Source organism: Rhinolophus sinicus, linkage group LG15 (assembly GCF_036562045.2).
Source record: "Rhinolophus sinicus isolate RSC01 linkage group LG15, ASM3656204v1, whole genome shotgun sequence".
Lineage (NCBI taxonomy): Eukaryota > Metazoa > Chordata > Mammalia > Chiroptera > Rhinolophidae > Rhinolophus > Rhinolophus sinicus.
Genome location: NC_133764.1, coordinates 15222413 through 15250182, shown reverse-complemented (window position 1 = coordinate 15250182; position 27770 = coordinate 15222413). Strand labels below are relative to the sequence as shown.

At 45.9% G+C, this 27770-nt stretch overlaps 1 protein-coding gene and 1 pseudogene across 1 annotated transcript; both read right to left on the bottom strand.

The window, feature by feature from the left end:
* Positions 1 to 222: 222 nt before the first annotated feature.
* On the bottom strand, positions 223 to 26359 carry PRPF8 (pre-mRNA processing factor 8). Its single transcript, XM_019755493.2, has 43 exons — positions 26228 to 26359; positions 25922 to 26032; positions 25241 to 25409; positions 24133 to 24297; positions 23826 to 24044; positions 23484 to 23696; positions 23233 to 23358; positions 23031 to 23136; positions 21833 to 22023; positions 21579 to 21698; positions 21300 to 21489; positions 21046 to 21165; positions 20822 to 20956; positions 20333 to 20462; positions 19881 to 20077; positions 19545 to 19751; positions 19256 to 19419; positions 18983 to 19109; positions 18673 to 18865; positions 18213 to 18400; positions 17819 to 18057; positions 17458 to 17604; positions 17071 to 17281; positions 16758 to 16874; positions 9262 to 9509; positions 8984 to 9163; positions 8665 to 8800; positions 8382 to 8551; positions 8092 to 8221; positions 7825 to 7971; positions 7491 to 7651; positions 6999 to 7190; positions 6511 to 6748; positions 6251 to 6379; positions 5331 to 5444; positions 5076 to 5249; positions 4588 to 4781; positions 3696 to 3935; positions 3456 to 3597; positions 1288 to 1428; positions 1014 to 1153; positions 708 to 910; positions 223 to 564 (listed from the first exon to the last, which is right to left on the bottom strand). Exons 2-43 carry the CDS (start codon positions 26019 to 26021, stop codon positions 410 to 412), a joined length of 7008 nt encoding a protein of 2335 aa, XP_019611052.1. The 5' UTR covers positions 26022 to 26032; positions 26228 to 26359; the 3' UTR covers positions 223 to 409.
* On the bottom strand, positions 15796 to 16266 carry LOC141568947 (small ribosomal subunit protein uS8 pseudogene; annotated as a pseudogene).
* Positions 26360 to 27770: the final 1411 nt, after the last annotated feature.

Here is a 27770-nt window from a genome sequence, read left to right as displayed (position 1 = left end):
GTATTTGGGAGCAAAATTGGGGAATGTGGTCAAGGCAGTAGGATTATGAAAGCCCAACCTCACCTCAGTCCCCTGAACTTAAGGGAAACTTAGCCCCACAGCCCCTGAATACGGAACCTCATGCCCCCTCAAAGCTGAGTCCAGCATCTTGCCATTACCAAGTCCGGCCTCCTGCCAATTCTACACCCAGAATTTGAGCTTGAGGAAAAGAAAAATCAAAAATTCCAATTTATACAAAATTTATTATACTTAGTTCAGGATTACAAGCCATCAGGAGGTGAACAACACAACAACAGGCACAAAACAGGAAAAAGGGGCCAAGCTGCTGAATGTCACCAGCTTGTCTGGGGGTGGTGGGGGAGTAAAAGGCTCCAGCCTTTGGGGAATCTGAAGCAGGAGGAGGAAACGACTAGGCATAGAGGTCCTCTCGGTCTGCAGAGTAGACTTCGCCCTCCTGCAGAAGGGCGAAGTTGAGGAAGTGGGAGGGCCTGTGCACCTCATGGTAGAACTCTTTGGGGTTTGCCAGCTGCAGCTCATACTTCATGTTCGGATCATGCCGGACACCTTGGGGGAGAGGAAAACATCCAATGTTAGTAAGGCCCACCTGTCTTACTCAGCTGGCGCCCCTGGGCCATCTCCAAACCAGAGGCAGACCCTAAATGTGATGGCCTAACCCCACCCCCACTTCCCTGTACTTCCCCACTTACCCATAAAGTTGTAGTTCCACGAGGACTGGGCAGGGACCATAAAGAAGCCGAGAAAGCGGTCTGACAGCAACATCTGAACCCTCTCGTAGTGCGATGGTAGGTACCCCTTGGGATTGTTGCCTTTGTCTGTGTTCTGGCGGCCCCATTCATAGCCACTGGGGGTCAGCTTATAGGCTGTCAGTGTACAGGAGCCTGGTGTGAAGCTGGAAGAGGGATGAGGACAAAGTGAGAACTCAGGCCACCATTCTGGGCTCTGGCCTGCAATGCCAGCCCCACCACACTTCTAACAAGGGGGCTCAAGCCCACCTGCAAGTGATGATGATGGTCTTCTCGCCGTCCCAAGATGGGTTGTCAGCCATGATCTTGGCATGGGTGGTGACATCCTGGGGTGACAGCTGGGGGGACTCATTGGGCTGAGTGTGGATCCAACCTAAGGGTTCCATCTCCTATAGGCAAAGAGCAGTGAAAAGCTATTTACAGCCCTGTCTGCAGACAGGAACCTGACTATGAGAGTAACATGCCTGCCTTCCCTCCCCCACCCTGACAGCAGAAACCCCCCTTCTCTCACACCCCCACTGACCTTGAGGTACTCATGCTGGGGCAGCTGGCCAGGCAGGTGCACTGTCTGGTGGGTGCCCCACTGTGGAACCATCACGATGCAGCGGATCTCCTTCACTTGGGGGTTATCTGGTGGGCTCACCCCATACAGGTAACCTGCAATCTGGAGACAAAGGGGGTCAAGAACCAAAATGATTCTTACCGTGTTTCCCCAAAAGTAAGACCAGGTCTTGTTATTAATCTTTGCTCCAAAAGATGCTTTAGGGCTTATGTTCAGGGGCTGTCACCCTGAAAAATCATGCTAGGGCTTATTATCCGGTTAGGTCTTATTTTCGGGGAAACATGGTAGTACCAGCCTAGACCTCTGTTTCCTTCCCTTCTCCAAGAAAAAGGACAGTTTCTGAAAATGTGGTCAGAATCTCCTGTATCAGAATTACCTGGGGTGCTTGTTCAAAACATGAACATGGACCTCATCTGAGTTACCACATCAGAATCTCTTTGAGTGGGATCCAGGGGAAAAAGACTGCTCACATGCTCCTCAGTTCATTATTTAAGCATAGTATCCATAAACAAATGAGCATGTGAGCACACAGCTCATGAATTTACAAGGTGAACATATCTGTAAAACCAGCACTAGGTGGCTTTTTTTTTACCCCCCTTCTTCGGCTCCTCCCACACCCCCCACTCCGGTTCAAGCCGTTTCTCAGTCTAGTTGTGTAGGACACAGCTCCCTGGCCCATGCTGGTGTTATGAGCCTTGCGCTCCCCTGGCTGAGGCAGTCGGTCGCCACCCAGTCACCAGTCAGTTGGCCGCTCACAGCAGCTCTGCCGGCTGCTGACCACTCATGCTGACCACTGGCCTGTCATGGCAACACACAGCAGCCGGCAGCAGCCCAACTCCAGGGAGAGCTGTTGTTCACAATCTTAGCTGTAGAGGGCGCAGCTCACTGGCCCATGTGGGAATTGAACCCGTGATCTAGGTGTTAGGAGCATGGTGCTCCAACCACCTGAGCCACCAGGCTGGCCCCTCTAGGTGGTATTTTAAATTTTACATTGCCATCAACAAAGAGAACCTATGTTCCTATAAATTCACCCACACATAATATTAATAATCTTTTCCAATTCACCAACCAGAGGCCACAGATGGTGTTTTATAAAACGTGAACTTTCCTGATTATTAAAGATGAGCATCTTTTCATATATTTGCCATCTGTGGTTCCTTTCTTAAACTACCTGCATATTCTTTGCCCACTCTTCGACGGTTGTTTTTATTTATTTATTTATTTTAATTTTATTGGGGAAGGGGAACAGGACTTTATTGGAGAACAGTGTGTACTTCCAGGACTTTTTTCCAAGTCAAGTTGTCCTTTCAATCTTAGTTGTGGAGGGCGTAGCTCAGCTCCAGTTGCCGTTGCTAGTTGCAGGGGGCGCTGCCCACCATCCCTTGCGGGAGTCGAGGAATCGAACTGGCAACCTTGTGGTTGAGAGCCCACTGGCCCATGTGGGAATTGAACTGGCAGCCTTTGGAGTTAGGAGCAGGGAGCAACAACTGCCTGAGCCACTGGGCCGGCCCTATCTTCTTCTTTTTTTTAATCCACGTCTGGAAATTCCCTATTCTAGATCCTTCTCCATTGTATCTTAGGTTATGCAAATATTTTCTTTCTGTTTTTAGTTTGTTTTTAGTGGTACCCTTTGTTACACAAGTTATTTTGTTTGTGCTTTTGTGCTTTGTGTCTTAAGAAGGCTATCTCAACACTAAGTGATAAATATTTTCTTCTAATACTCTACAGTTTTAGTATTTTACATTCAGATCTTTACTCCACCTGGATTTTATTTTTGTTAGTAGTGTGAGGCAGGGATCTAGCTTCCTTTTCCATCATAAGGAATCCTTAATCCTGCAGACTTGATACACCACATTTATTATACACACATGAATCTGTTTCTAACTATCTGCTATATAACCATATGCCAATAACTTCTAAGCCAGTAATACATCATTCTTCTAATTGCTGTTAACTTTATGTTTTGATATCTGGTAGGGGCCAAAACCCTCCTTGCTGTTTTGGCTATCCTTGTATATTTACTTATCCATCAATCTTGAAACCAGCACCTCAAGTTTCAGGATACCTCAGGTGCATTTTAGACACATAAAATGTTGGGTACACACCGTGGCCTGGTTGAACACACTTACTTGGGCCCGAAGGTCAGATATGCAGATGAACTTCTTAAGCACATTCTTGGGAAGGATATAGGTATAACCAGTCTCCTTGATGTCATCAGATGAAACATAGATGTGATTGGTCCTTAGGTGTAGGTTGGCAGCAGAGATGGCCCTAAAAAACAGGTAGAGTGATGTCAGCATTTCTCAACCCAAGCACCTTACGTAGCACCAGCAGGCCTTTCCATCCCTACCCTTAGCCCCTGACAGTACCTGACCCTCCATTCAGTCTTAGATGAGAAAGTCTGGGTCTCATAGTTGCTGGTGGTAGAAGTAATGATCTCATCACCATGCTTGTTGACAGTACGAGTCTGTGTTGCAGTCAGCTGTGACTGTTCCTTGGTCTGCTTCTCAATCTCAGCAATCTGCTGCCGCTGCTGTGAGGGTGCCGAGATCTCCATACCCAGGATGATGTCTCGAATTTCGGATTGTGTCAGTGACGCCACATTCACACTGTGGGGACAGTGTGGGTCACACCACAAGGATCCCATACTCTTACCTCAGACAATCCCTAAGTGACACTTGTGAAGGAAGTGTGAAGTGGAGATGTATTAATACTGGTAAGACTCGTCACATCCGGGAAGGCCCTGTGCACGTGCACCTTTCAGCCTTGCTCAAACCTGCTCAGCATCCATACCTCCCACTTTTCCTTGATAAAAAGTGCCCTGGCACAGGATAATTCTCAGAAACAGAAACCTTAAAACACGTTCTCAGAGCTGGTACTGTCTGTCACCCTGGAAAACTATGGACACTTGCTTGCCACAATGACGGAGAGGGAAGAAAGTGTGCGTGTGCTATTAGCAGTGGTACCTGGGGGCCTGGGGTGTGAAACTTCCTGTCAAGTATGGACAGCAAAGAAATGCCCTGCTCAAAATGACAACAGTGCCTCTGCTGAGAAACTATGCCCAAGAGTCAGACTTAAGCCCCACAACACATTCACTTCCTACACTTTCTGAAGACACTGCCTACCTTTCTTCTACAGGCATCTCCAAGACAATGAGAAACAGATTCTGGGCTCAAATGTTTCAAAATTCCCCAAACCATACACTGAGCCAGTGATGCCACCCTTTTTGGGTCTCCCATCTGTCTCCCCACCGCCGCTCACTTGTTTTTCTTGCCATAATCTGCCAAGATCAGATCCTTGAGCTGCACTTCCACCTTGATCCACTCCTCATCAGTCAGGGTGGGCCAGATGTGGTGAGGCTCTGTAATAGTCGTCTTATCTGGCTTCAGGATCACCTTGGCCCGGTCATTATTCACATGCAGGGCACGCAGAATCAAGATGAGGCGGGAGAAAGCCTGGGAGGAGAAGGGGCCGTGTGGGGGTAGGTTAGCCCCTTGACGTTCTTCCCCCTCCTCGATTCTATCCTTTCCGGGAACCCAGGAACTGATTTCAAACTCTAAGGTGCCACCCCACACCCCTCACCATGAGTCAACTTGATATGTAGAACACAGAGTCCCTGTCCCATCCACAGGTTGAAGACGTGATAATGGCCCACAAGGGGCCTGTGGGGAAAGCGAAGGCACAAGATTTTCTCATGGCCCCAAACCCACTTCTCTTAAAGTGACCCTCTTCATGAGGTGGCTTCATACCGTGTAAGATGAGATAGTCTTGAGCCAGTCATCATAGAGGTTAAAGAGAACCATCTGGGGCTCAGTGGCTTTAAGGATGAGGTCCCCAAACTTTTCCACCTTAAGACAAGCCTGGAAGGGGAGTTGAAGCTCTGATCCTTTGATCACGATATTGGGGAAGTCCAGCAAGTGCACCTGACACAAGATAAAATCCAAGATTAGAAACAGAGCCTGCAGGGCTTGGCCCTCCTTTCTTCTACCTCACCCACTTCTCACCTCCAGTGGATCCAGCATGCCCTTCCTGGTGACAATGATCTGCTTGGGCTGCTCCTCCACAGGCAGAGATCGGATCAGGGCAGCCACCTCCTCAGCCGTCTTCCACTTTGCCAACTGAAAAGAAAGAAAAGGAAATAGAAATTGAGTCTCCACCCTCCCAAGTAAACTCAAACAGAAGATCCTAGTCTTGAAATAAACTATGTTTCTATTGTGCACTGCTATTCAATGTTAGATACTTCAGAGGTAAAGTAAAAGTGTCAAGTGGCCTTACCCAACCTAGCTGGCTGCACAAAACTCATACAAGCTGGTATCTGATTATACTACACACTATGTTGGGGACAAAAGAAATTAAGGCTAAAGGTCAAAAAGAGCTACACAAAGAAACAAGTCTTAAGGAACAAGTAAGACTGTGATAAACAGAAGAGGAGAGTTCATTCTAGAAAGATATATGAGCAAAGCCACAGAGGTGGAGAGGAACACCAGGGTTTTGGGATATTAGGATCCTGGACTAATTGTTAAGAGGACATATGCTATAAAGGAAGAGACGCTGTGGCTGGACAGGTTACAGCCCAGCCAGATATCGAGTATCTAGGAAGCCAAAGAAGAGTTAATTCAGCAAGAAGGGACTATCAAAGGCTTTCAGGTAGAGAAGAAAGTGATGTTTTAAGAATACCTGTTCCCTTTAGAAAGGTGACTTTTCAAAATAGGTTAGAGATGGGAGATTCAGGAAACAGAGAGACCAGCTGGTAGATAATGAAGGAACTCACATACTCTTGAACCTCCTATAGAATACTTCATGCCCTCAATCTTTCAAAGAGAGAAACAGGAGATTCTCTCTCCCTCTCACATACTCACATGCACATACCAAAGAACAAGAGGCAGTAAGGTTCTACAGCCTCTCTATCCTTTAACCTACTCACCTGCCCCAAACGCTTCTGTCCAGCCCACACAGATGTGTGGATTATCTTGAGAAACAGCTGCCCTGTGCGTGGGTTGAAGATGAAGATGGCCCCATTGATGGGCTTGGTTGTCAAGTTCCCTTCAAAGGTCTAAAGAACAATTCCATCAGTTAGCACGGCCTAGACACAACCATCCTGCCTTCATTCCAATACGCACACACTTGCTCTACTGCCCCCCACCCATAGGCATCTATAGCGTCGCACACCCTAACTCTTCTCACCTTGTGAATAGTCACTCTGTAGACATTAGTGTCATCCACAAACCAGATAATCTGGTTGGAGAAGAGCTCACCATAGTTCTGAGAGGACAGATAGGGCTCAGTGGGCTCAGATGAATAGAGCTGCAGCCCCTTGCGGATCCGTTCACGTAACACATACAAGGCAGGGTTTGCCTTCATGATCTTGGCCATGGCCTGCTGTATGAGAGGCTTGCTGCCTGGGAACCAGTTTCCATAGGCACTGTGAAGGTGACAGGCAAGAAAAGTTAGACCAGGCTGGCAGCCCCAGGAACAAAGCAAACTGCAACTCTATAGAGGAAGAAAAGACTGTCAGCCAGGCTGACGAGTGTCTGCTCATGTACACAGAGGCAGAGAAGAATCAGTGACCCACACAAGGAACGAGCCAAACCTCACCCACCTGGGCAAAGTAAAAACGTGTATGTTAAAGTACAGGACTGATGGAAAATACATGCTTCTGAGCCTCAACTTACCTGTGCAGGTTATAGGCCAAGTCAATGGCAATGAGCACGCCCGTGGGTGAAGGGTAGATACTCATGTTATCTGTGGTATAGTCCAAGAACTTGGCTCGGGCGTAGCGCTCAATGTCATGGGAATCATAGTCCCCCCAACGCAACTGGATGTCAATCCAATACTTCTGAGTGGTGGTGCTGTCCATCACATCCCTGCAGGTAGAGATGGGTCAGGAGTACAGGCTTCTAGGAAGCCACTGGCACAACCAACGTTCCGACAAGAACTCTCAATTACTATATCAAAATCTTAACACCAACCCCTCAGCCTGTGCCAGATCAGCAAGACACCCCTCCCCAAGAATCAACAGACCTGGCTGAGGATGTTGATAGTATCCAGTGGCAGCACTGGTTCCCAGTTAGAAAGAAAGGCAGGCAGAGACAATTCCTAAGAAAGTACTGCTAGAATAAAACTAAGGTTCCTGGATGCCTGGGGCCAGGCCATAAGGCACTTACTTGGAGTCTGCCAGCAGTGAGGGCCGGGACACATTCCACTTATAGGAGGCAAAGAGCAGGATGTCCGCACAGGAAGAGTTCATCTTATAGGACTTCCGGGGGTGGATGGTCTCCTTTTGTACTGTCTCAATTTCCAGTGCATCCAATTCCTGATCAAACACCTAGAGGCAAAAGTGGAAAGGTTATGACTGGTTATGGAAGCCCACTGAAAATGTGGCACCTGGTAGCACAATAGAAGTCTCATTCTCAGAGCTTCCAGGGTGAATTTCCCATACCCCAAAGAGGGAGCTGATCTGACTTTTCAGGGCCTCCTCTCCCTTCAATTCTAGCCCACCTGACACAAATCCATAACGATGCTCTCATGGATCTTCTGCCACAGGTGAGCTCGGAAGATCTGGATGAGAGAGATCTTCAGTGTGGGGATCTTGCCGTGCATGAAGATACCAGTCAGGTCCAGCTGCACCTGAAAGCCTACATATACCTGACAGGAAAAAGACAGTGTCACTAGAGAGCAAGAGACTTTGGCTCTCAGGACATAATTAAGGAAACAGAAACACTTGTTTTTAGCTTCCCATCTCCTATGCCTGCCAACCACACTCACATTGGCTCTGTTGATAGTTGGGGACCACCAGAGGGTGAATCTACGATTGGGAATCTGGTTTAATCCAGATCGCTGAGCATTAGTTAGCTTTTTCCACTTCATAGACTCCTCAAAACCACTGGCCTTCTCCCTGGGAAGCAGAAGAGATCATGTAAGTGATGACCTGCCCTCTCCCACAGTGCTGTTGACCTCCTGGGGGTGCGTCTGTGAGACACCATAGAAAAAGGCACTCAAGGGACGAGCTCAGAGAGTTGTAACAGGTCACTATAAGGGGAAAAAAGCATCCTCACCAGAAAAGTCCCTCCCAGGTAGGAAAGTAAGTGCCCTTGAAGAGTGTGTGTTCCAGAATGCCTTCCACACCACCCAGGGCCTGGATCATGTCTGTACGGTAGTTGTTCAGGTTCCAGAGCTTCCCATCATGTCGCTGATGTGTCCACCAGAAAGGGTTCTGCTTCAAAACCTAGACGGCAAGGAAAGCATGGTGACGCTCCTAGACGCCCACTGCCCCAGGTTAGCATGATGGCCACGGAGTCTAATTTCGGGAAGAGTGTCTCCATCATCCCTCCCACGCACCTGGTACTGCTTAAAGTCAGTTCGAACCCGCCAGCCCTTATCATAAGCCAACGTGTGCCGGTCCTTCTGAAACAGTGTGTTAATTCTAGGAATACCACGATCCCATGAATCTTCTAGATCTTCTAAGGTCAGTCGTCTGCCAAAGAAAAAAGATCCAAGTCAAACATATACTTATATGAAGAGCTCAGCATACCTCCCCGGCCAAGGATAAACACTTCCTTCTCTTCATAAAAATATGGCAGGCTCTGCCCCCAACCTCACGAAGGGCTCAGTCACTCCCCGCCCCCCACAGGACTGCTATGCCCTCCTGGATGCCTACCTGTTCTGAGCAATGGCCTCTTGTCTCTTGAGTGCGTACTCAGCCCAGACCCGCTGAGAATCAATGAACTCACTCTCCCATGGCTGTATGTAGCGGTACAAGTTGGGAATCAGCTGGTCTTCTTCATGGCTCATTCCTGAACGGAAGTGTGTGATACCTACGTCTGTCTGTTTGGACCACCTGTTTTGGAGCATAACCAAGATTAGAGGAAAAAAATGAAGCCTAAAAGTAAAGACCCCTTCCCTCAGCATCTAGCAAGATTTTCAGCCAAGTCCTACCTGAGGTCAGACTGGGGGATGAGTACATGGCCCATTGAGAGCATGCCGAGTCCACCCAACTCCTTAGGGGTGTAGAACACAACAGGGGGGAACCGACTTGGCATCTTCGAGTTGAGGCCAATCTTGATACGTGTCTGGATCTTGTTCTCACACTTCACCAGCAAGTCTAGGAGCTCCTGGGTGTTTACCACAGCCTCCCGAAAGTATGTCATAAGGCCAATAAGTGCTGTGTTCCACTTATTCACAATCTGAAGATAGTGGGAAAGTGGGAAAGAAGTAAATATAGATGAGCCATGTGAGCAGGGGAGACAGACTACTTATCTAGTTAGTTATATTCTCCCTAGTTCTGAACAAAGATTTGAACTCAGTCATCAGGAGAGTATGTATAATCAAAACCACCGTGAGATACTACTTAACACCCTTTGGGATGGCTATAACACAGTGACAAGTGTTAGCAAGGATATGGAAAAAATGGAAATCTCATATATTGCTGGTGGGAATGTGATATGGTGCAGTCACTCTGAAAAACAGTCTGGCAGTTCCTATATGACCCAGCAATTCTATGCCTAGGTATATATACCCAAGAGAAATGAAAACATACGCCCACATAAAAAATGTGTACATAAATTTCATAGTAGCATCATTCCTAGGAGTCAAAAAATGGGAAAAACCCAAATGCTCATCAACTGACAAATGGGTACACAAAATTTGGTATATCCAAATAATACAATATTATTCAGCCACGAAAAGGACAGAAATACTGATACATACTAAAACATGGATGAAATCTTGAGACTATTATGCTAAGTGAAAGAAGCCAGACAAAAAAGATCACATGTTGTATGATTCTACATATATGTAGATTAATGGTTGCCAGGGGCTGGGAAGGGGAGATGGGAAACAATAGGGAGTGACTGCTAATGGGTCTAGTTTCTTTCAGCGGTGATGAAAATGTTCTGGAGTTAGACTGCGTAATGGTTGCACAATTTTACGAATATACTGAAAAACACTTTGAATTTCACCTCAAAAAAATGAATTGAGGCAATATAAACTGTTAAAATAAGATTAAATACAGTAAGTAATCCCAGGGTTGGGGGGAGGAGGGAGAAGGGATGAGAAAAAAACCTATTAAAAATTAATGGAAGAAATAAAAACTGGGGCAGCCAGATGGCTCAGTTGGTTAGAACTCTGAACAAGGTTGCCGGTTTGATTCCCACATGGGCCAGTGAGCTGCACCCTCCATAACTAGATTGAAAACAACGACTTGACTTGGAGCTGAGTTGCGCCTGCCACAACTGAAAAACTGAAAAACAGACTGAAAAACAACTACTTGACATCCTGGAAAAACACACTGTTCCTCAATATTCCCCAATTAAAAAAAAAAGAAGAAAAGAACTTAGTAAACACACACACACACACACACACACACACACACTCTGATGGGATTAATAACATTGTAAAACTGCATTAGAAAATAATGGTTTACACTAATAGAAATGAAGGCAAAACACTTTTCCAAACAGAAGTAGAGTATATTCATTGCCAATAGACCTTTACTGTAAGAAACGTTAAAGGAAATGTTTAAGTAGAAAGTAAACAATATAGATGGAAATTTGGATCTACATAAAATAATGAAGGATACCAGAAATAGTAAGTATGTGAGTAAAATATAAAGACATTTTTTCTCATTTTGTAATTTCTATAAAAGAAAAAGGCTGTTTAATTAAAGCAAAAATAGTAACAAAGTATTGTGTTTATAATACACATACAATTAAAACATGATGAAAATATTACAAAGAATGACGGGGTAAATGGAAGCGTACTATTGTAAGGTCCTCGAACTATGTGGAAAGTGATATAAGTAGCAGAGTAATGGTCACAGTAGGCTGTACTAAGTCAGAGATGTATTCTGTAAACCTTAGAACACCCAATAAAAAATATAAAACAAAGAAGTTTAGCCTATAAACAAAGAGTGAGGATAAATTAAAATCATGAAAAAAACCCCACTCAATCCAAAAGAAAGCTGGAACAGAAGAAAAATGCAGATAAAATAAAAAACAAAGATGTCAGATTTCAACATAACTATATTGATAGTTCTATTAAACTTAATTGAAGTGTTTAGACTATTTGTAAGGCAAAGACTGTCAAACTGGATTTTAAAAAAAAGCAAGATTCAACTACCAGGGGTACCAAAAAAATGTACACAAGTGGACACTTTGGTCAACGTTGCTCAAGCAGTAGTTTGCCATAATCAGAAGTGTCTAGATGCTGATGGTAACCACTTTGAACAACTCTTGTAATTGCAGAAGTCAAACATAACTTGTATTCACCTTTTGTTATTGATACATATTATTACAATTTTAATACAGTTTTCCTTTCTTAAAATGTGTATACTTTTTTTTTTGGCACCCTCTGTATATGCTGTCTACAAGAAATGAACTTTAGACAACTACCATGTTAATAAAATATTCAATTTGAAAAAAAAGAAATGAACTTTCATTATAAAGATACAGGTTAAATGTAAAAGGATGGAAAAAGACATCCATGCAAACACAAAACACAGCTAGAGTGGCACTACTGACATTAGACAAAACAGACTTCAGAACAGAGATTATCAGGAATAAGAGGGCCATTTCATAATGATAAAGGAATCAATTCATTAAAAAGACATAATAATCCCAAATACATTACATACCAAATAACAAGAGCTTCAAAATATGTGAAGCAAAACATGATGGACCCATTGAAGCATAAAACTCAAAAAACCATATAATTATGCCCAAGTATGTGAACAATACATGTTCTTTCAGGGGTATAAACGGAGTTGCTACTAGCTATAGAAGTGTTTATGTAGGAGCCAGCTGTAAAGGCCGTTTCTAATTCTAGCTGTCTCTTCAAGTACACGATACAGCATTGCACCTGGCACAGTCCTTGGTCGTCACCCACATGCAGGTTCACTGCTCCTTGGACAAAAGGTTTGTCAGTTTGCATTTTGGTATCCCAAGTCCCCTAAGTCTGTGAGTATCCTGGATGACTCCTTGGTTTTCCATCTGCAAGCCAATTACACTGACCAACTTTCCACTGTGTTCAACAAAATGTCTCGACTGATTATTTGCCTTTTTAAACAATTATTATCTAATTGTTATGTGGGTAATTTTGTTCCGACTAAATATTTTAAAGATACCAGAGTAGTCTGAACTTCAGACATTCTTCCATGCTCAAAAAAATATATATTACTTGTCTTGAAAAATGTCACACGGCTTTATGTTGTAAGCTTGGGTGTTTTTACTAAAGCAAACAGTATCTCTGAAGCACCCCCTCCCCAAAAAAGGACTTGAAAGGGAAAATAAATCCACAATTGTAGTTTGAGATTTCCAATACTTCTCTCAGTAACTGACACAAGCAGAAAGAAAAAAAAATCACTAAGGATATAGAAAGACTTGACCAATACAATCAATCAATTGGATCTAATTGACATTTATAAGACACTACCCCAACAACAGCAAAATATATTCTTTTCAAATATACATGAGACAGTCACCGATGGAGACCATATATGCTAGCGTAACATAAGTCTTAACCCGTTTGAAAAACTAAGATTACACAGAGTATGTTTTCTGACCATAACGGAATTCAACTAGAAACTAGTAACAGAAAAATACTTGAAAAACCCTCAAATATTTGAAAATTAAACAGCATACCTCTAAATAACCTATGGGTAAAATAAAAACTCACAAGAGAAATTAGAAAATATTTTTAACTGAATGAAAATGAAAACATAACCTATCAAAATTTGAGGGATGCAGCCAAAGCAGTGCTCACAAGGCAATTACACAGTATTGACTGTGTCTATTAAAAAGGTCCAAAATTGATCATCTAACATTTAACCTTAACTAAAAGCAAATTAAACAAAGAGTATAAATCATGAATGAATTTTCTAGTTCAATGAACAGAAAAGAGAAAAACAAAAATCACTGAAACCAAAGCTGGTTCTTTGAAAAGACCAATATAAAAAGAAAGCAAACTACAAAATGCCCAATGATGCAATCAACACTTTAAGGTAAAGAATGTTTCCTGGACGATTACTGATCCCTATTTTTTCTAAGGCCACTAGTCTCTTCCTTCTGAACCCTCCCACAATCCAGGATTCCAGTAAGGGCCACCACCCTTGATTCCCCTGTATCCAATCCCTTACCACTCCACAACAGCTCTCTGGCAGAACCCCAAACTTGAATCACCACTATAATCTATCCACTTTCTGCACCCTGTCACTGAGCAGCTGAGTGCCCCTGGGAAGAACTCACCCTCACTTCGAGTTGTCTTCATTTTCTTGAAACCCACCGGCACCCTCAGCAGAGTTTCTTCAACAATCTTATCATACCCTCACCACTGAGCTGAAGTCCAGCACCCCACGCCCCTCACTCAAGCCCAGGCCAAGCTAAAAAATTCAAGGTTTGTTATTTACATTCACATCTATCCAAACCTCTTTTCTACTAGGTTCAGAGGATCTTTCCCTCCGCTTGCCCTTTACACTAACCCAATTCAGGTTATCATACTTCTATTACACTATGAACTGTTACTGGCTCCTTAATGAAAACACACCCAAGTCACTCGTTTAAAAATACCTGCCCAGAATATATGGTGATGGAAGGAGAACTGACTCTGGGTGATGAACACACAATGGGATTTATAGATGATGTAATACAGAATTGTACACCTGAAATTTATGTAATTTTACTAACAATTGTCACCCCAATAAATTTAATAAAATAAAATTAAAAAAAAAAAAAAAAAAAAACCTGCCCGGATTACATCTCCCTCTAGTTGGCATGTAACGTCCTTCCCTCTCTTACTCTAGCAAATCGACAATCCTTGCTGTCTGCACCCTCTCATTTCCCATAAAGCCTCACCCACTGCAATCTGGCTTCTATCCCTACTATTTCTGAAACGGCTCTTGCTAAGGTCACCAATGACGTCCTGATTGCCAAATCCAATGGCTACTTTTCAGACCTTATCTAGCTGAAGTACCCTTAGGCAACTGTAACTGTTAAGTGGTTACCCCATTCCTGATAGCCTTGGCTCCCATGACCCACTCTGCCCCAGTCTGGCTACACTGCTACTCCATGTTCTCAATGGTTCCAAACTCGTCCCTCTGCCCTTCTCACTCCTTATACTCTCCCTAGGTAATCCTGCTCACGCTTGAGCTTTCAACCATCTCCCTTATGCTGACAGACTCTTAAATCTATATCTTCAACCCAGACATATTCTCCAAGCTTCCGACTGTAAAGTATCTTATCTCCACTTGGACATTCTTTAGGAACCTCTAAGTTACTCCTGACTGCTCTTACTTTCTCACCTCATTTCTCTCCCTGGAACTTCAAACGCATAGTATTTTTCACCAAATCTAAGAGATCATCAATTTAAGAGGTACCACTAAGGGAAAAGATACACACATATAGGTATATATTTATCTTGGAATTAAAGAAACGCGATATAAACACCTGCTGGACACTTCCACCTGGATGTTCTCAGGAGTCTCAAACTTTTTACATCCTAAATTCATTTATTTTCTCTAAACCTGTTCTTCTTCCTTTAGTCTTCTAGTTGGTGGCACCAATATCCTCCTAGTCACCCGTACCAAAAACTGAGTATTTTGACTTCTTCCTTTCCCACTGGCATCCCACCAAAATGAAGCTCTGCTGATTTTACCTGATAACTCCTTATCAAATGTTCTGCTCTCATCTCTACTTTCACTGCTGTCATCATTTCTCTCTGAACTTTGGCAGTAGTCCCCAAACCTGACCTCATATCCTATTCCTCTAAACTCCAATTCCCCACAGCTGTAAGAGTGAACCACCTAACAGAAATCTCAAAAAGCCACTCCCATGCTTAAAACCCGTACAGGACTCTTAATGAGACATGCAATGCCCTCCAGGAGCTGGCTCTTGATGATCTATCCAGCCTCCATCTGTAAGCGTCCCAACTCCACAATTCTACTCCAGCGAACTCTCAACTTTGTATATACCATGCCAGTTACCTCTCCATACTTCTGGCTGAAGGTATGTCCTCCCTCACTGCCTCATCACGTTATTTCTTTCAGGAAGACTTTTCTCTCCTTAACACTCATTAAAGTGTTCTCACAGATTCCCAAATAATATAATCGCTCTATAAACACTGCATCCTAGTATAGTTCTCCCAACTATGCGCCTGTGTCTCTAACGAGGTAGATGAGCTCAATGAAGGCAGCAATTCTCTCTTATGTGTAGGGCGTGCATAACGCCTTGAATGCAGTAGTTAGCAACTAACACCAACGGAATGAATAACATAATTCCTGTTATCTGACTCTCAGAAGGAATAATCTAACCTAAAAGACGAACTTTTTCTTTGCACTATATTCCAAAAAAATGTATCATGTGGAATTTTAGGTAAGGAATATTAAGATAAGAAAACATGTCCTCAAAAGCATCACTAAAAAATTTAAAGCATTCTGTATGTGCTGCACATTTAAAGGGATATGAAGGTCAGAATGAAAGAAAAAAAGGCTACAGCTAAGTTATTCTAAGGGAAACCAGGATGAAGTGATTTTTTTTTTTTAATCCACTGAGGCACTTTATTTCCATATATGTATTACATTCCTAGAAAAAGAATCTCAGGATTTTCCCTCCTGTGTGTTTTCTGCTTTTGCTTTTTCACGGACGATGATACCAGCTGAAGTTGTCAGTATAAGGAAACCAAACTGATAAGGTTGGTGCCGATTATTCTGCCATTTTTCTAGATTTTTGAGTTGCACATCAAATCGGGGGTTGATCACAGCACCTCTGTTTAACCAGCCTGAGAAGTTCACGGTTTTCCCAGCTCCAAGATCATCAGTGATGAGGCAGAGTAACCTGCCTCATCATCACAGCTAGAAACTGGACAACGACTTTGGAGCAGAGCCTAATAAGAAGCTGGCATTTCCCTCTTTTTCGCATTATTGATGCCCTTGACAGCATCTGCCAGGACATTACGTGCACCATTATAATGCCATGGAAAGACAATGGAAAGAGCAAGATGACTTTTAAACTTTGCAAAAACTTAAATATACAGTTAACAATCCTCAAATTATTCTTTTTCAATCCCAGCTGCCTTGAGCTGGGCCTTTGGAAGCAAGTGAAGGAGAAATAAAACACTGAGGTACCACGCGCACTGTTACTGGTTAAAAGATGAGCTATATGACTTGAATAACTGGCCTCTGGGAAGAGGCAAAAACAGTGATTTTTGTTCAAATTTTAAAAATCCAATTTCTACTCTTGCCTTAATTTAGAGTAGACAGAAGGAAGCCGCAGAATTCCTACAGGGAATTCTCAGAAAATAACTGTGAGTTGATTTGACACATAAAGCATGGACCCTGGCACAGTGGACAGCGCTGGGAAGGGGAGCAAACCAGGAGAGGAGCTGAAAGGGATGTGAGATGTGCAGAGGACATAAGGAAAGCCTGGGCCGACTGTGTGACCTACCTTGGTGAAGGTGGTAGAGCCAGAGGCCATCAGAATTTGACGCACACGGTTGTGGAAGCGCTGCATCGACTCATCATCCACACGCAGGAAACACTGGGCTGTCCGCTCCTTAGTAACCTAAACCACAAGGTCAAGGCTAACTTGTCTCTGGTATTGCCACAGGGACAAAGACCAACTCGGACCACCACTAAGCCCTGCCCACACAAGGCGCAGCTGACTGATAATAAAAAGCTGGGCCAGAGATCCTCACCCACACTGGCCCCAGAGGTACCTGGGTAGCAATGCTACTCCTAGCCCCCTTCCCAGGCTGTACCTCATTCTGCAGGTTCCAGACCCCATCTTTGTGGGTGAACTCCTCATAGCTGGTGCGGCATTTAGGCAGGATGCGGCACTCAAAGCCACACATGTTGAACAGCAGGTTGGGGTTGTCCTTACTATACACCGACACGAAGCTGTTCTCCCACTGAACTGTAGTCACTGACCGTGGCAGACGGTTCTTGATGTCCCAGAACACTGCCCGACCCCTGCCACAGAGAATATACGGTCACATCAGTCTCCTGGAAGGAACTTCCCTCAAAGGCCAGACTGATGATATCCGCCCGAGCACACTCCTCCCGTCCAGGCCACCACCTCAGAATTCCCCCTAACTGTTCTCTGAATCCCTCAGGATGATGTCCTTGCAGCGCCCACTTAGACTCACAAGTTGACATCATGCTTCATGAGGCGCATGCGGGCGTCTCGGGGCCAGCACTTCTTGTTGTTATAGCCAACGATGTTTTCATTGTTGGGGTCAGGGTGCTCTGTCAGGTAACGCTGGATCAGGTCCCGAGCCTCATCTGCTGTGAACCTACACCAGGCAAGGTACATTGCTGAGGCCCAAATACACCAGGACCCCGTGAGACCTACAGCTCCCCAGATGGAGCCCACCCCCAACCCCACCCTCCTCATGGAATCTCGTTCTGCCACAACCCAGCAGAAAGTCAAGTAAGGTACAACTGCTTCCAGAGGCCAGGCATGTGCCTCAATGCCATGCAAGGATAAGAATCCAGGCCAGCCCTCACCTGAAGAAAATATGGATGCGATCAATGTATCTGCAGAAGAGACGAATGGGGTGGGCCGCCTCGGTGGCTATGTCCTGGAAACTGAGGAAGTCATTTGGCATCTGAGGTGGCCCAGCCATCTCACTGGCTCGGTGTAATCCCAACACAAGCAAATCCATCACCAGGCCATAGTATTGCACGATGAATGAGGCAAACTGCAGGCCTCTGATGATCCCATATGAATTTGTATGGTTCATGTCCTACAAAGAAAGATATACCTTATAACACGCTTATCCCATGGCCACGTCCCAGGCTTCCCCAGGGCCCATCTTCTTTTGTCGTCCCCTCAGCAGACCCTAACTCAGGGCCTAGACCCTGCCCGCCAATTCCTTGCTAGCCGGCCCCTAAGACACACCTTGTAGTTGATGACGACGTTGTTCTTGGCTGTCATGTAGTCGGCTATGTTATGATCCACAATGAGTCGCAGCAGCCTGTTAAGCAGGGTCAAGTCGATCTTTTCATACATCTTCTCAAAGCGTGACTCCAACATGACGTTGCACTCGCCCTCACTTGTCTCCCACACGTCCTGCAGGTTATTGATGCCTGAGAAGTAAGCAAGACAGGTCTCCAGCAGGTTCAACATTCCCTTTTGGGACTCCTGCCTATGGTAGCTATCTAGTCCAGAACCCAACCGCACTACCGCTCTGTTCACTCATCTGGATGGCTAGGAGTGTCTGCTTTGCTCAGTTTGACATCAACACTATTTCCTTGGTACCATGCAGCAAGACAGTAAGCAAATTATGCTGCCTAAAGGAGAATTTTGATGTAGAACTCAATTCACCTCCCTTCCTCAAGGGTGACCCCAGAAGTTCTACCTTGGCACCACTTGTAAACCAGCAGAGGAGGTGGTTCTGTGTCAGCAGGCTTGATCCAGGGTGGGAAAAGGCGACGCTTGTCAGCTTCATACCAAAGGTACTGGTCCAGGTAGGCATCAGTTATCTTCTCTAATGGCTCTACATCATACACTGGCACCAGGTGGCTATAGAGATCCATGAACTCAATGCCCACCTGTGGGACAGGGAAGCTGGCTCAAACCAATCCACCAGTCACCTGAGGTAACCTGCCCCCCTGGGTGCCATGAATGAATAGCAGAGCCAAAAGAAACTTGGGGGGCACTTCACTCACTTCTTTGAAGGCTCTCTGTGTGAGGAGATGACGCTTGATGCGGGACAATGCCTCGTGGGGGTTGTCGTAGGCTTGCTCGATCAGACCTAGCTCCTCCCTTTGAGACTGGTTTAACCGAGACTTCACACTGACAAGATAATAGAAGGTGAACAAGAAAACCAAGAGGAAGTCAAACCCAGAAAGGACTGAGGCTAACCCTTCCTTTGGACTCTGAGGACGATGCTGTTCTCCCCCATCCCCTGCCCACAGGAACCTATCTACTCCACTCTTCACCTGTAAGCTTCCTTGAGCCGCTCCAAGGCCAAGATGAGCAACTTGGTATCATGCTTGTAGGAGAGCGGGGGGAATGGGATGGGTGAGAACCTACGGCTTTCCAACCAATGCACAGTGGTGGTATACACTGCCACCGCTTCCTCTGCTGTGATGTAAGGCCCATCCTGCAAGGTGGACATAATAATTAGCCTCCCACTGTAGCCAATCCCTCTAGCACAAGGCCTGGGCTAAACTCTGGAGTCCACGCCCTGCCCAGCCCCCACACCCAGCCCAGCCTCCTCTGCCCAACCTTCAGGTAGTTGTGCTGCCGCTCCTGTTCTGCCTTCAGATAGAGCCGGGTGAGGCGTCCCAGGTTCTTTTTACAAACAGTCTTATCCACAGTGGCCCCACGGCGGATCCGTTCTCGGTTGTAGTGGGCGGTGTTGGTCCACCAGTCAGCCTTGGCCTTCACATATCGAAGGATCATGTTCTCTATGGGCGTTGGCAGCCCAGGAACCTGCAAGTGCAAAACGCACAATGAGCAAGCTGATGGGAGCCACATGGCCCCCTAACGACGCCTAGGAGTGGTGATCCCAACCCCAGGAAGATGAAGTCCATGCCGCCTCCGAGATGGGGAGACACCCACCTTCCAGGGAATGTTGGCCTTCCAGCAACGCCAGGCTTCACTGAGGTGCTGCAAGATTGTCCGGGCCTTGTTCTGTTTGATCCCCTCAGGCATCATGTCCAGAATGTCATGCATCACAGCTGCCCGAAGCTCAAGGTCAAAATGTGACTCCACTCGCTGCTTTGTGACAGTCTTCGCCACCCCCTTCGAGTGTCGGCCTAGAAGTGAAAGTAATTAAAAACAAGGTTTACTGCTTTTAATAAAGTCTCTACCTTCAGGCCCCTCTTACTAACCATGGTTACAACGAAATAAGAAATGGAACAGTAGGTCAGACTCATTAGACAATGGGACTTAGAGGCAACCTAGCAGAAAGGGACTCTGTTTCAAACAAGGGTAGGGGACAGAACAGGAATATGTATGATTCACCCTTGAAGAGATAATGGGAGAAGCTGAACACAGAGAAAAACACTCACCTTCAAACTGCCGGGCCAGGAGGTTGCCGAGCCATCGCTCCAGCAAAGGGGTAATGCCACGCATGAAAAACAGCCAGACCCGCCAGCCAGCAGCCCAGAAGCCACAGCCAGGGCCCTTCCCTACAGGGCCCTATGAGCCCAAGCAGAAGTCAAGAATGCAAGTTAGCAATTCATTTAAACGACGAAACAAAATTGGGCAAAGATGGGGCAGGAGGGGCACATGTATGACGGTGAAAAAAAAAAAAAAATGACAAACTCTGGGACCTCAACATCTAAAAACAGGGTAAATGAGAAATTTTAAGGCAGAAACCAGTAACTAAAATTCCCTATTTAGACCTTTGGGGGGGTGGGGAGAGATGTGTTGAGATTCACAAAGGGCAATAATAACACACTCAGAGTCTCTCTCCAAATAGGTCCCTGGAGAGCGCCCTGACTAGATGTAAAAGGTAAAATGGATCTGAGACAGTGAGTGTAGGGGCAGGGTCCCACCGTGTTGAAGCGGTAATAGATGAGATGCTTCAGGTCCTTGCACATGCGAATCTGCCGCATTAGCTTGTATTTGTACCGGTACATGCCCGTCAGCTGCCCCACATGGGCAAAGATATACTGCAATCCATCTGCCAGCTGCAACACAAGGGCCACAGGCTTTAAGCTACAGCCAGCTCCTCCCAGCTTCCCCACCTAGGACAGGGGCTGGGGATACCTAGCCTTACCTGGAAGGCATCCACATTGCCCAATCGATACTGCACATGACTATCTACCACCAGCTTAGTTAAACGCAGAACTTCTCGACACAGATGGAAAGCATTCCCAAAACGAGACTTCTTTCTTTCCTGGAGAAGATGCCAAGAACAGAAAAAACATTAATCAGCAATGGTCCCGACTGGATGTAAGCCTTCCTTGGGGGACAGAGCAAAACCAGTCCATCCCTCAGGCCCGGGAGACCCATAAGGTCCACTGCAGGCACCTTGGTGGTGAGCGTCTTGACAGGCTTGAGGTTGAAGTTGTAGTCCAGATGCAGATAGTTGAGATTTTTACGGTGAATGAGAAGGTTGAGCATGTTGTAGCCTTGGCGGCAAACCTGGAGTCCTACCTCCACCCAGTCCAGCTTTGTGGACTGAAAGAATTTGGTGGCTTTGAAGGAGCGGAATAGATACCTGGGGTGGGAATGAGGAGGAGAGTGACAGTAAGCCCAGATTACCTTTGGAACAAAAGAAGTCTGAGCAGGGGCCCTCAGGCACCTTACCTCTTCTTCTGGGCTTTAGGGGGCCGGTGCTTCAAGGCATTAAGCACATAGTACTTAAGCAGCTTCTGGTAGGAGACCCTCACTTTCACGGGCTGCCCAGCAGGACAATGCTCCCGATACCTGGGAAAACAAATCCGCAAGAGCTTGGCCCATCTCTCCTTCCAGCCCTTCTGGTAAAGGCTGCATGCGCACCCATCTGAAGTCTTTTCTCCTACACATCCACTACCATACCCCTAGGTAGAAAGAAGCCTTACCAGTTCTTGACAAGAGGGATGTCCAGGGCCCGGCGCGTACGACCAGAGCGTAGGTTGAAGGGCCGTGGTGCCCAGAGCAGGGCAATGCCATTGGCTGTATTATCTGTGTAGAGGGGTGTGTCCTTCAGGAAGGGCTCCACAAACTCTGGGAGCTCAAACTCTTCATCATCATCTGGCAATGGTTCTTGGCTCTGAAAGAAGAACCCCCAAGGGTTCAGCTCTCACTGAACTGGGCAGAGACCTGGGATAAGAGGGAAACTGTCTGGGGCCACACAGAGTACCTATATCTGCCATGGAAACTGGGCTGCCTGATAAGAGAAGCCCTAAAGGGCCAGGGCAAAGGAGGCCAAGAGAGCAGAGAACAAGCAAGGGCCAACCAGGCAAGCAAACATTACTCCTTACACCCCAACTGGCTCACCACAAAAGGCCTCCCAAAGGAGCACCAATACCATAAGACGTAAATATTACAGTCACTTCCTGCCCAAGATCCAAAAACTGGCCTTGGGGAAGCAGACGTGTTCATGTTAAGAACACAATGGAACATGGATGAACATCAAAAACGTTATTCTACATTTAGAAGAACAAATATATTAAAGGGATAAACACTTAACAGAAACACACTATTCTATGTGTAATAAGCCAGTCACAAAACACCATATACTGTATAATTCCATTTACATGAAATGTCCAGAGTAGGCAAATCTATCGAGACAGGAAGTAGATTAATAGTTGACTAGGCAAAGGGGTTCAGGGAAATGGAGAGTGGCTGCTAATGGGAATGGGGTTTCTTTTGGGATGATGAAAATGTTCTAAAATTTGTTGTATTAATGGTTGCAAAAAACTGTGAATAAACTAAAAACTACTGAACTACAGATTTGAAATGGGTGAATTGTATGGTATGTGAATTGTACCTCAATAAAAGGATTTAACAGGAAACAAGAACACAATGGAAACAAACCAGAATAAACTATATAGTCCCAGAGGAGTAACGATAAAGCCCAGATGGATAATCACAGAAACCAAGATTATACCAATACCATGGTTTGAGCCAAGTGCCAGACTCTCAAATTAGCTTATAGCTCAAGTGGAACCACTTAACAGGATGGAAAATACATCTCCCTCTTGATGAATTTTTATCTAGTAACACCTCAGGAAATTTCTCTTTGAAGAGGTGAGGTCAAACGTCCCTTCCTCTCACCTTGACAGAGTGCCTGTGGGAAATTGGGTTGATCAAAGGATCAAAGTAGAAAGCTGGCAAATCAGGATCCTCAGTTTTGATGAACACAACATTAGGAGTGTGGTACCTAAAATGAAAAGCAAAGTCAGCCAAGGGCCCTTCCCCTGGCCCAACCTAAACGCCAGCCTTCTCTTTCCCCCCAGCTGTGTTTCAGCTCTCTCACCAGGTGAGGTGGACGTGGTGCGGAAGGTTGTTGTACAAGTAAGGAAAAGCAATCTTGTATTCAGTGCGGATAGGCTGCCGGATGATGATCTTGTTAATATCATTGAATTCATTCCAATCTTCGTCCCTAGGATACAAAATCAAAGATGAGCAGACTAGTTGAAGAGTTCAGAAGTTACAATGGATCTTAAGGATCGAGAGTAGATTTGATTCAAGCCAAGATGCCTAAAATCCCTACTCTCTCCAACTTACTGTAGGTTGATATCTCGAACAAGCGGTTCAAATTTGGGGCCTCCAGGAATGGCCATATTGAGTGCCTTGGACGTAAAGAAGGCCTTCAGATCAAACAAATAGAAGTAGTTGTCATCTACCAAGTCTGTCAGGAGCTGATTGGCCAGGCGGTAGAGAGTAGACATCATGGGCAGTGTGAACTGCCAGCGCTGGTAAGTAGAGCCATTCACATACCTAAGGAAAAAAAGAGAGGCCCACGTCAGACAGGTACACCAGCCAGCCAAACCACACTACCAACTGCTCTCTCAGGACCCCTGGACTTCCAAAACTCTCACAAGAGTGGCAATTATTCCAACCACTTACTTCCTGCTATCCCTCAATGGCTGGTGGTCATAGAACCAGTCCAACACGGGGGCATCCTCCTCAGGGTCCAGCTCTAGCTGAATGGCCTCCAGCGGCTCAACATCTAGGATGTTGTCAGCATAGTCCAAAGGTGGCTCCTCATCATCAAAAGGGGGAAAACGCATCCTCTTGAAATGCCTCCTGTCTCTTTTTTCTCGCCGCATCATAATCCACATTGACCTGGAAGCCAACAATGTCACACAACGGTTTCTACCCAATGCCTCCCAACCACCACCACCACCACACGCCATATTCCGGCCCTTCTTACCCCCACTGGGAGATGTAGACAGGTTCAATGACCCAAGGAATCTCATTGACAAAGGAGATGGCTCCAGTGATGTGGTAGAGTACAGGCACATCCCGAATCTGCTCCCAAGGCATAGGCATGTTCTCCAGGAGTTTGAGGACTGCATGGGGCATGTACTTCAAGGCACTGCAGCATTAGGAAGAGATGATTAGAAATCACAAGATGTTCTCCTACCTGTTCCACGCAGAGAAGCAACATGGTATAACAGTATCGTATCCCACAGAAAATTCTGCCTTACAGTGCAACTCCCAAATTTAGCACACAGGCCATCCATGACCAGGAACTCTGCTCCTCCTCTCCAATTGTGCCAGTCTTAAACTTCACAGTACCACAATACTGGGTTTCAGTCCCTCTAAATCAACAGCTCTCCATCTAAAGGCAGCTTTTAAGCTGTCTCATTTTCTATTCTCTCTGTACATTCCCATAAATAATAAAGTAGTCAGATACTTTACTGTAACCATTTGTCTCATGTCTGTCACGCCACTAGACTATAAGCTCCAGAAAGGCCACCACTTCCTGTTCACTGCTAGGTGCTCCGCTGCACCTAGCACAGTTCTCAAGAAATAGTTCTGAAATAAACAAAACTTCCATGGCTGTCTTAGACTAGTTCATTAAGTAGCTAACATTTTTATGTCCAAATGGAAAAGGGATTTGCTACGGCATCTGTACTAACCCAGCTTAGGCCATAGACAAACAAGAGTATAGAGACCTCAGGAGTTAACTATTCCCAAACCTGAGCATTCTGGTCACTGAGGAGTGACAGGCAAGAAGAATGCACAAAGTGTCCTGTTATGGGCTTCAATCCATTCAAAGACAGGGACATCTTAGCATAGCACCAACAGCACAAATTAAAGCTCCAGTCCCAGATCAGGAAGTAAAATCTGGACCATAACTGGAAAATCTGGAAACTATCACAGGACCCTAGTGGTTTCCTCTCTTCTAATCATCAAGACAGGCTGTCCTAGAAGATTAATGTCCCAAATGATAGAGCAGCTATCCAGGACTACAACTTATAGGACAGCGAGAAGGGAAAGGGGCCAGACTCCAAAAAAAAAAAAATGTTCTTTACCCCAAGTAGACCCTTTTGTCGTGGCGAAACTTCCTGTTGGTCATGTCTCCATGGTCTCGAATAATCTTCCTGACATGTTCTGGGGGCATGTCTTCCTTCTGAGCATCCACAAATCCAAACTTCCGCTTTTCCGCATAGCGCTTGGCCTGTAATTGCTGCCATTTTCGGGCTACAAAGATACTTCAGTTTAAGGGACTGAACTCAGTTAAGGGACCCTTAGCCTACTCATTCCCACCTCTTGCCCTAGGGTAGGCTCCTGTCAAGATGTATGAAAAAGAGGCCAGCATCCAGAAAGATTCCCAGCCAATTCTCTCATCAACTCACTCTGCTTTATTTTTTCCTTCATCACATGTATCACTGCCTAACATTTTTATTACAGACTTTTAAGTTTTTTATTTTCTATTTTCTTCATTGCAATTTAAATTCTGTAAGGGCAGGGATTCTGTCTGCATCGCTACTGTTATCTCTGTTGTTTAGATCAGTGCCTGCAAATGACAGACGTTCTTCAAGACCCGATCAGGTGAAAAAATAAATGAGGGAGGGGGCTAATAACCGCGCTAACGCCTAATGTTTTGACACCTGCCAAAACAAAGGGAAAGGGTTCAAACCCGATGCGCACGCGCGCACACCAGTCCCTACATCTCCGGGCCCGTAGGCACCGCTCCCGCACGCGTTCTTCACCTTTTTCCTGCAGCTTCTCCTCCGACATGTAGTCCGGCAGCGGGGCTAGAGGGCCGGGTACCGGGTTACCCGGCCCTCTGTAAGGAAAAACTCCGGCCATGTCCGGAGAATCTGGGGGGCGGCGGAAGAAAAAAATTAAGGGGTAACAGGGCCCGGGCCTACAAGAGGCGCAGCAGGAACGCGTCGATACCCGCGGCCTGCAGTACCGCCTCGCTCAGAGTAGGCACGGCCCGGCCCAATCCCTCCCGCCGCTCAGCCTGACCCCTCCACGCCTCCCGCAGCCAGCCCTTAAAGACCGCTACGCACCCTTACAGCCCCCTAAACTCGCAGCCCGCCGCTCGCTCGCACCGCAATGGCGGCAAGCCTACGTCCGCTCCGCGTTCCCGACGCCGGGAAGTGCGCAACCCGGGTTCAGTAGTTGACCCAATAGGCGCCGAGGTCCTCAGACAAGTTGGAGAACTCACCAATTAGAGTTGCATGTCGGGCCGGAGGGGGCGGGCCCATGGGCGGGATTATTAGAATGCGAGGGGGTGTGGTCGGAGCAGGCACAAGCCCCGCCTCCCGCGTTTCTGAGGCTGCTTCTGGGCCCTTTCATAAATCTCGCGGTCTTATCTGCGACTGTCCTCTGATCGTGAGAAACCCAAGCTTCCAGAGTTTTAATAAATTTGTCAAAATCTGCACATTATTCTGTGTCTAGTCTCATAAATGTAGACTTGAGATGCAGTACTAGCTCCAAGTCAACCAGTCCTTTGTTCATTCGTTCATTCAACCATCATATGTTGAATACTCACTATGTATTTGCGGGAATATAGCAAAGAAAAGGCCAACCTCACTGAGTTCACAGGGTAGCAGGGATGCGAACAAGAACCCAGGTTCTTAAGATGCGTTGTGATCGGAGTTCGGGAGCAGAACATTTAACCCTGTCTGCCAACATAGAAAAATAAAAGGTCTTGGGGAACAACGTTTCTGGGTGCCTTTTCCCTTCCCTCTCCAGTCCTCTTCTCTCTTTGGCAATGATTACATTATGGAGTTTATATTGGACAGCCTATACATGCTTCTTGAGTCCCTCAGGCTCTGCCTGAATTGCTCTCCAGCTCCTACAATCCTCCTACCATCCTTGTTTTACTTCCCATCCCTCTTTATTTTAAAGATTTTTTTTTTTTAATTGGGGAAGGGGAACAGGACTTTATTGAGGAACAGTGTGTACGTCCAGGACTTTTTCCAAGTCAAGTTGTCCTTTCAATCTTAGTTGTGGAGGGTGCAGCTCAGCTCCAGGTCCAGTTGCTGTTGTTATTTGCGGGAGTGGAGGATTCGAACCAGCAATCTTGTGGTTGAGAGCCCTTGATCCAACCAACTGAGCCATCTGGCCACCAGGGAGGTGAGCGGCAGCTCACTGGCTTCATTCTAGTTGCAGAGGGCGCAGCTCGCTGGCCCATGTGGGAATCCAACCGGCAGCCCCCTGGCCCACAGCTCACGTTCTAACCAACTGAGCCACCCGTCTGCCCTCCCATCTCTCTTGCTCCATCCTTTGGTAACAACTTTCAATCTGACTTAACAGATAAATTTGTTTGAATCACACCAAGTTTATTGTGGAGAATGCAGAGGAATTGTAACCAATACAGCCTCTCAATCTAGTTGGGAATTTGGGAGTCAAAGGTAAAATAGAAAAAAATACAAAGGAAGATTCCAGGCAAGTTTTGGCTGATGTGGAGGTTCATACAGTTCAAAGAAGGGAGAGGAGCATTATGAAAGAGTTGATGGCAATGGGTAGATTTGAAGGATTGCATGGGGTAGAGAAAGAGGAAGGAAAAAGGAATCCCAGGTAGTAGAAACTGCTAAAATTAGCATT

Coding starts and splice junctions, on each gene's coding strand:
- PRPF8 (XM_019755493.2), bottom strand. CDS start 26,021: ATGGCCGGAGTTTTTCCTTACAGAGGGCCGGGTAACCCGGTACCCGGC. Junction 21,166..21,299: donor TCAAGACGCTCACCACCAAG/GTGCCTGCAGTG, acceptor CATCTTCTCCAG/GAAAGAAAGAAGTCTCGTTT. Junction 20,463..20,821: donor TCTATTACCGCTTCAACACG/GTGGGACCCTGC, acceptor TTGGGCTCATAG/GGCCCTGTAGGGAAGGGCCC.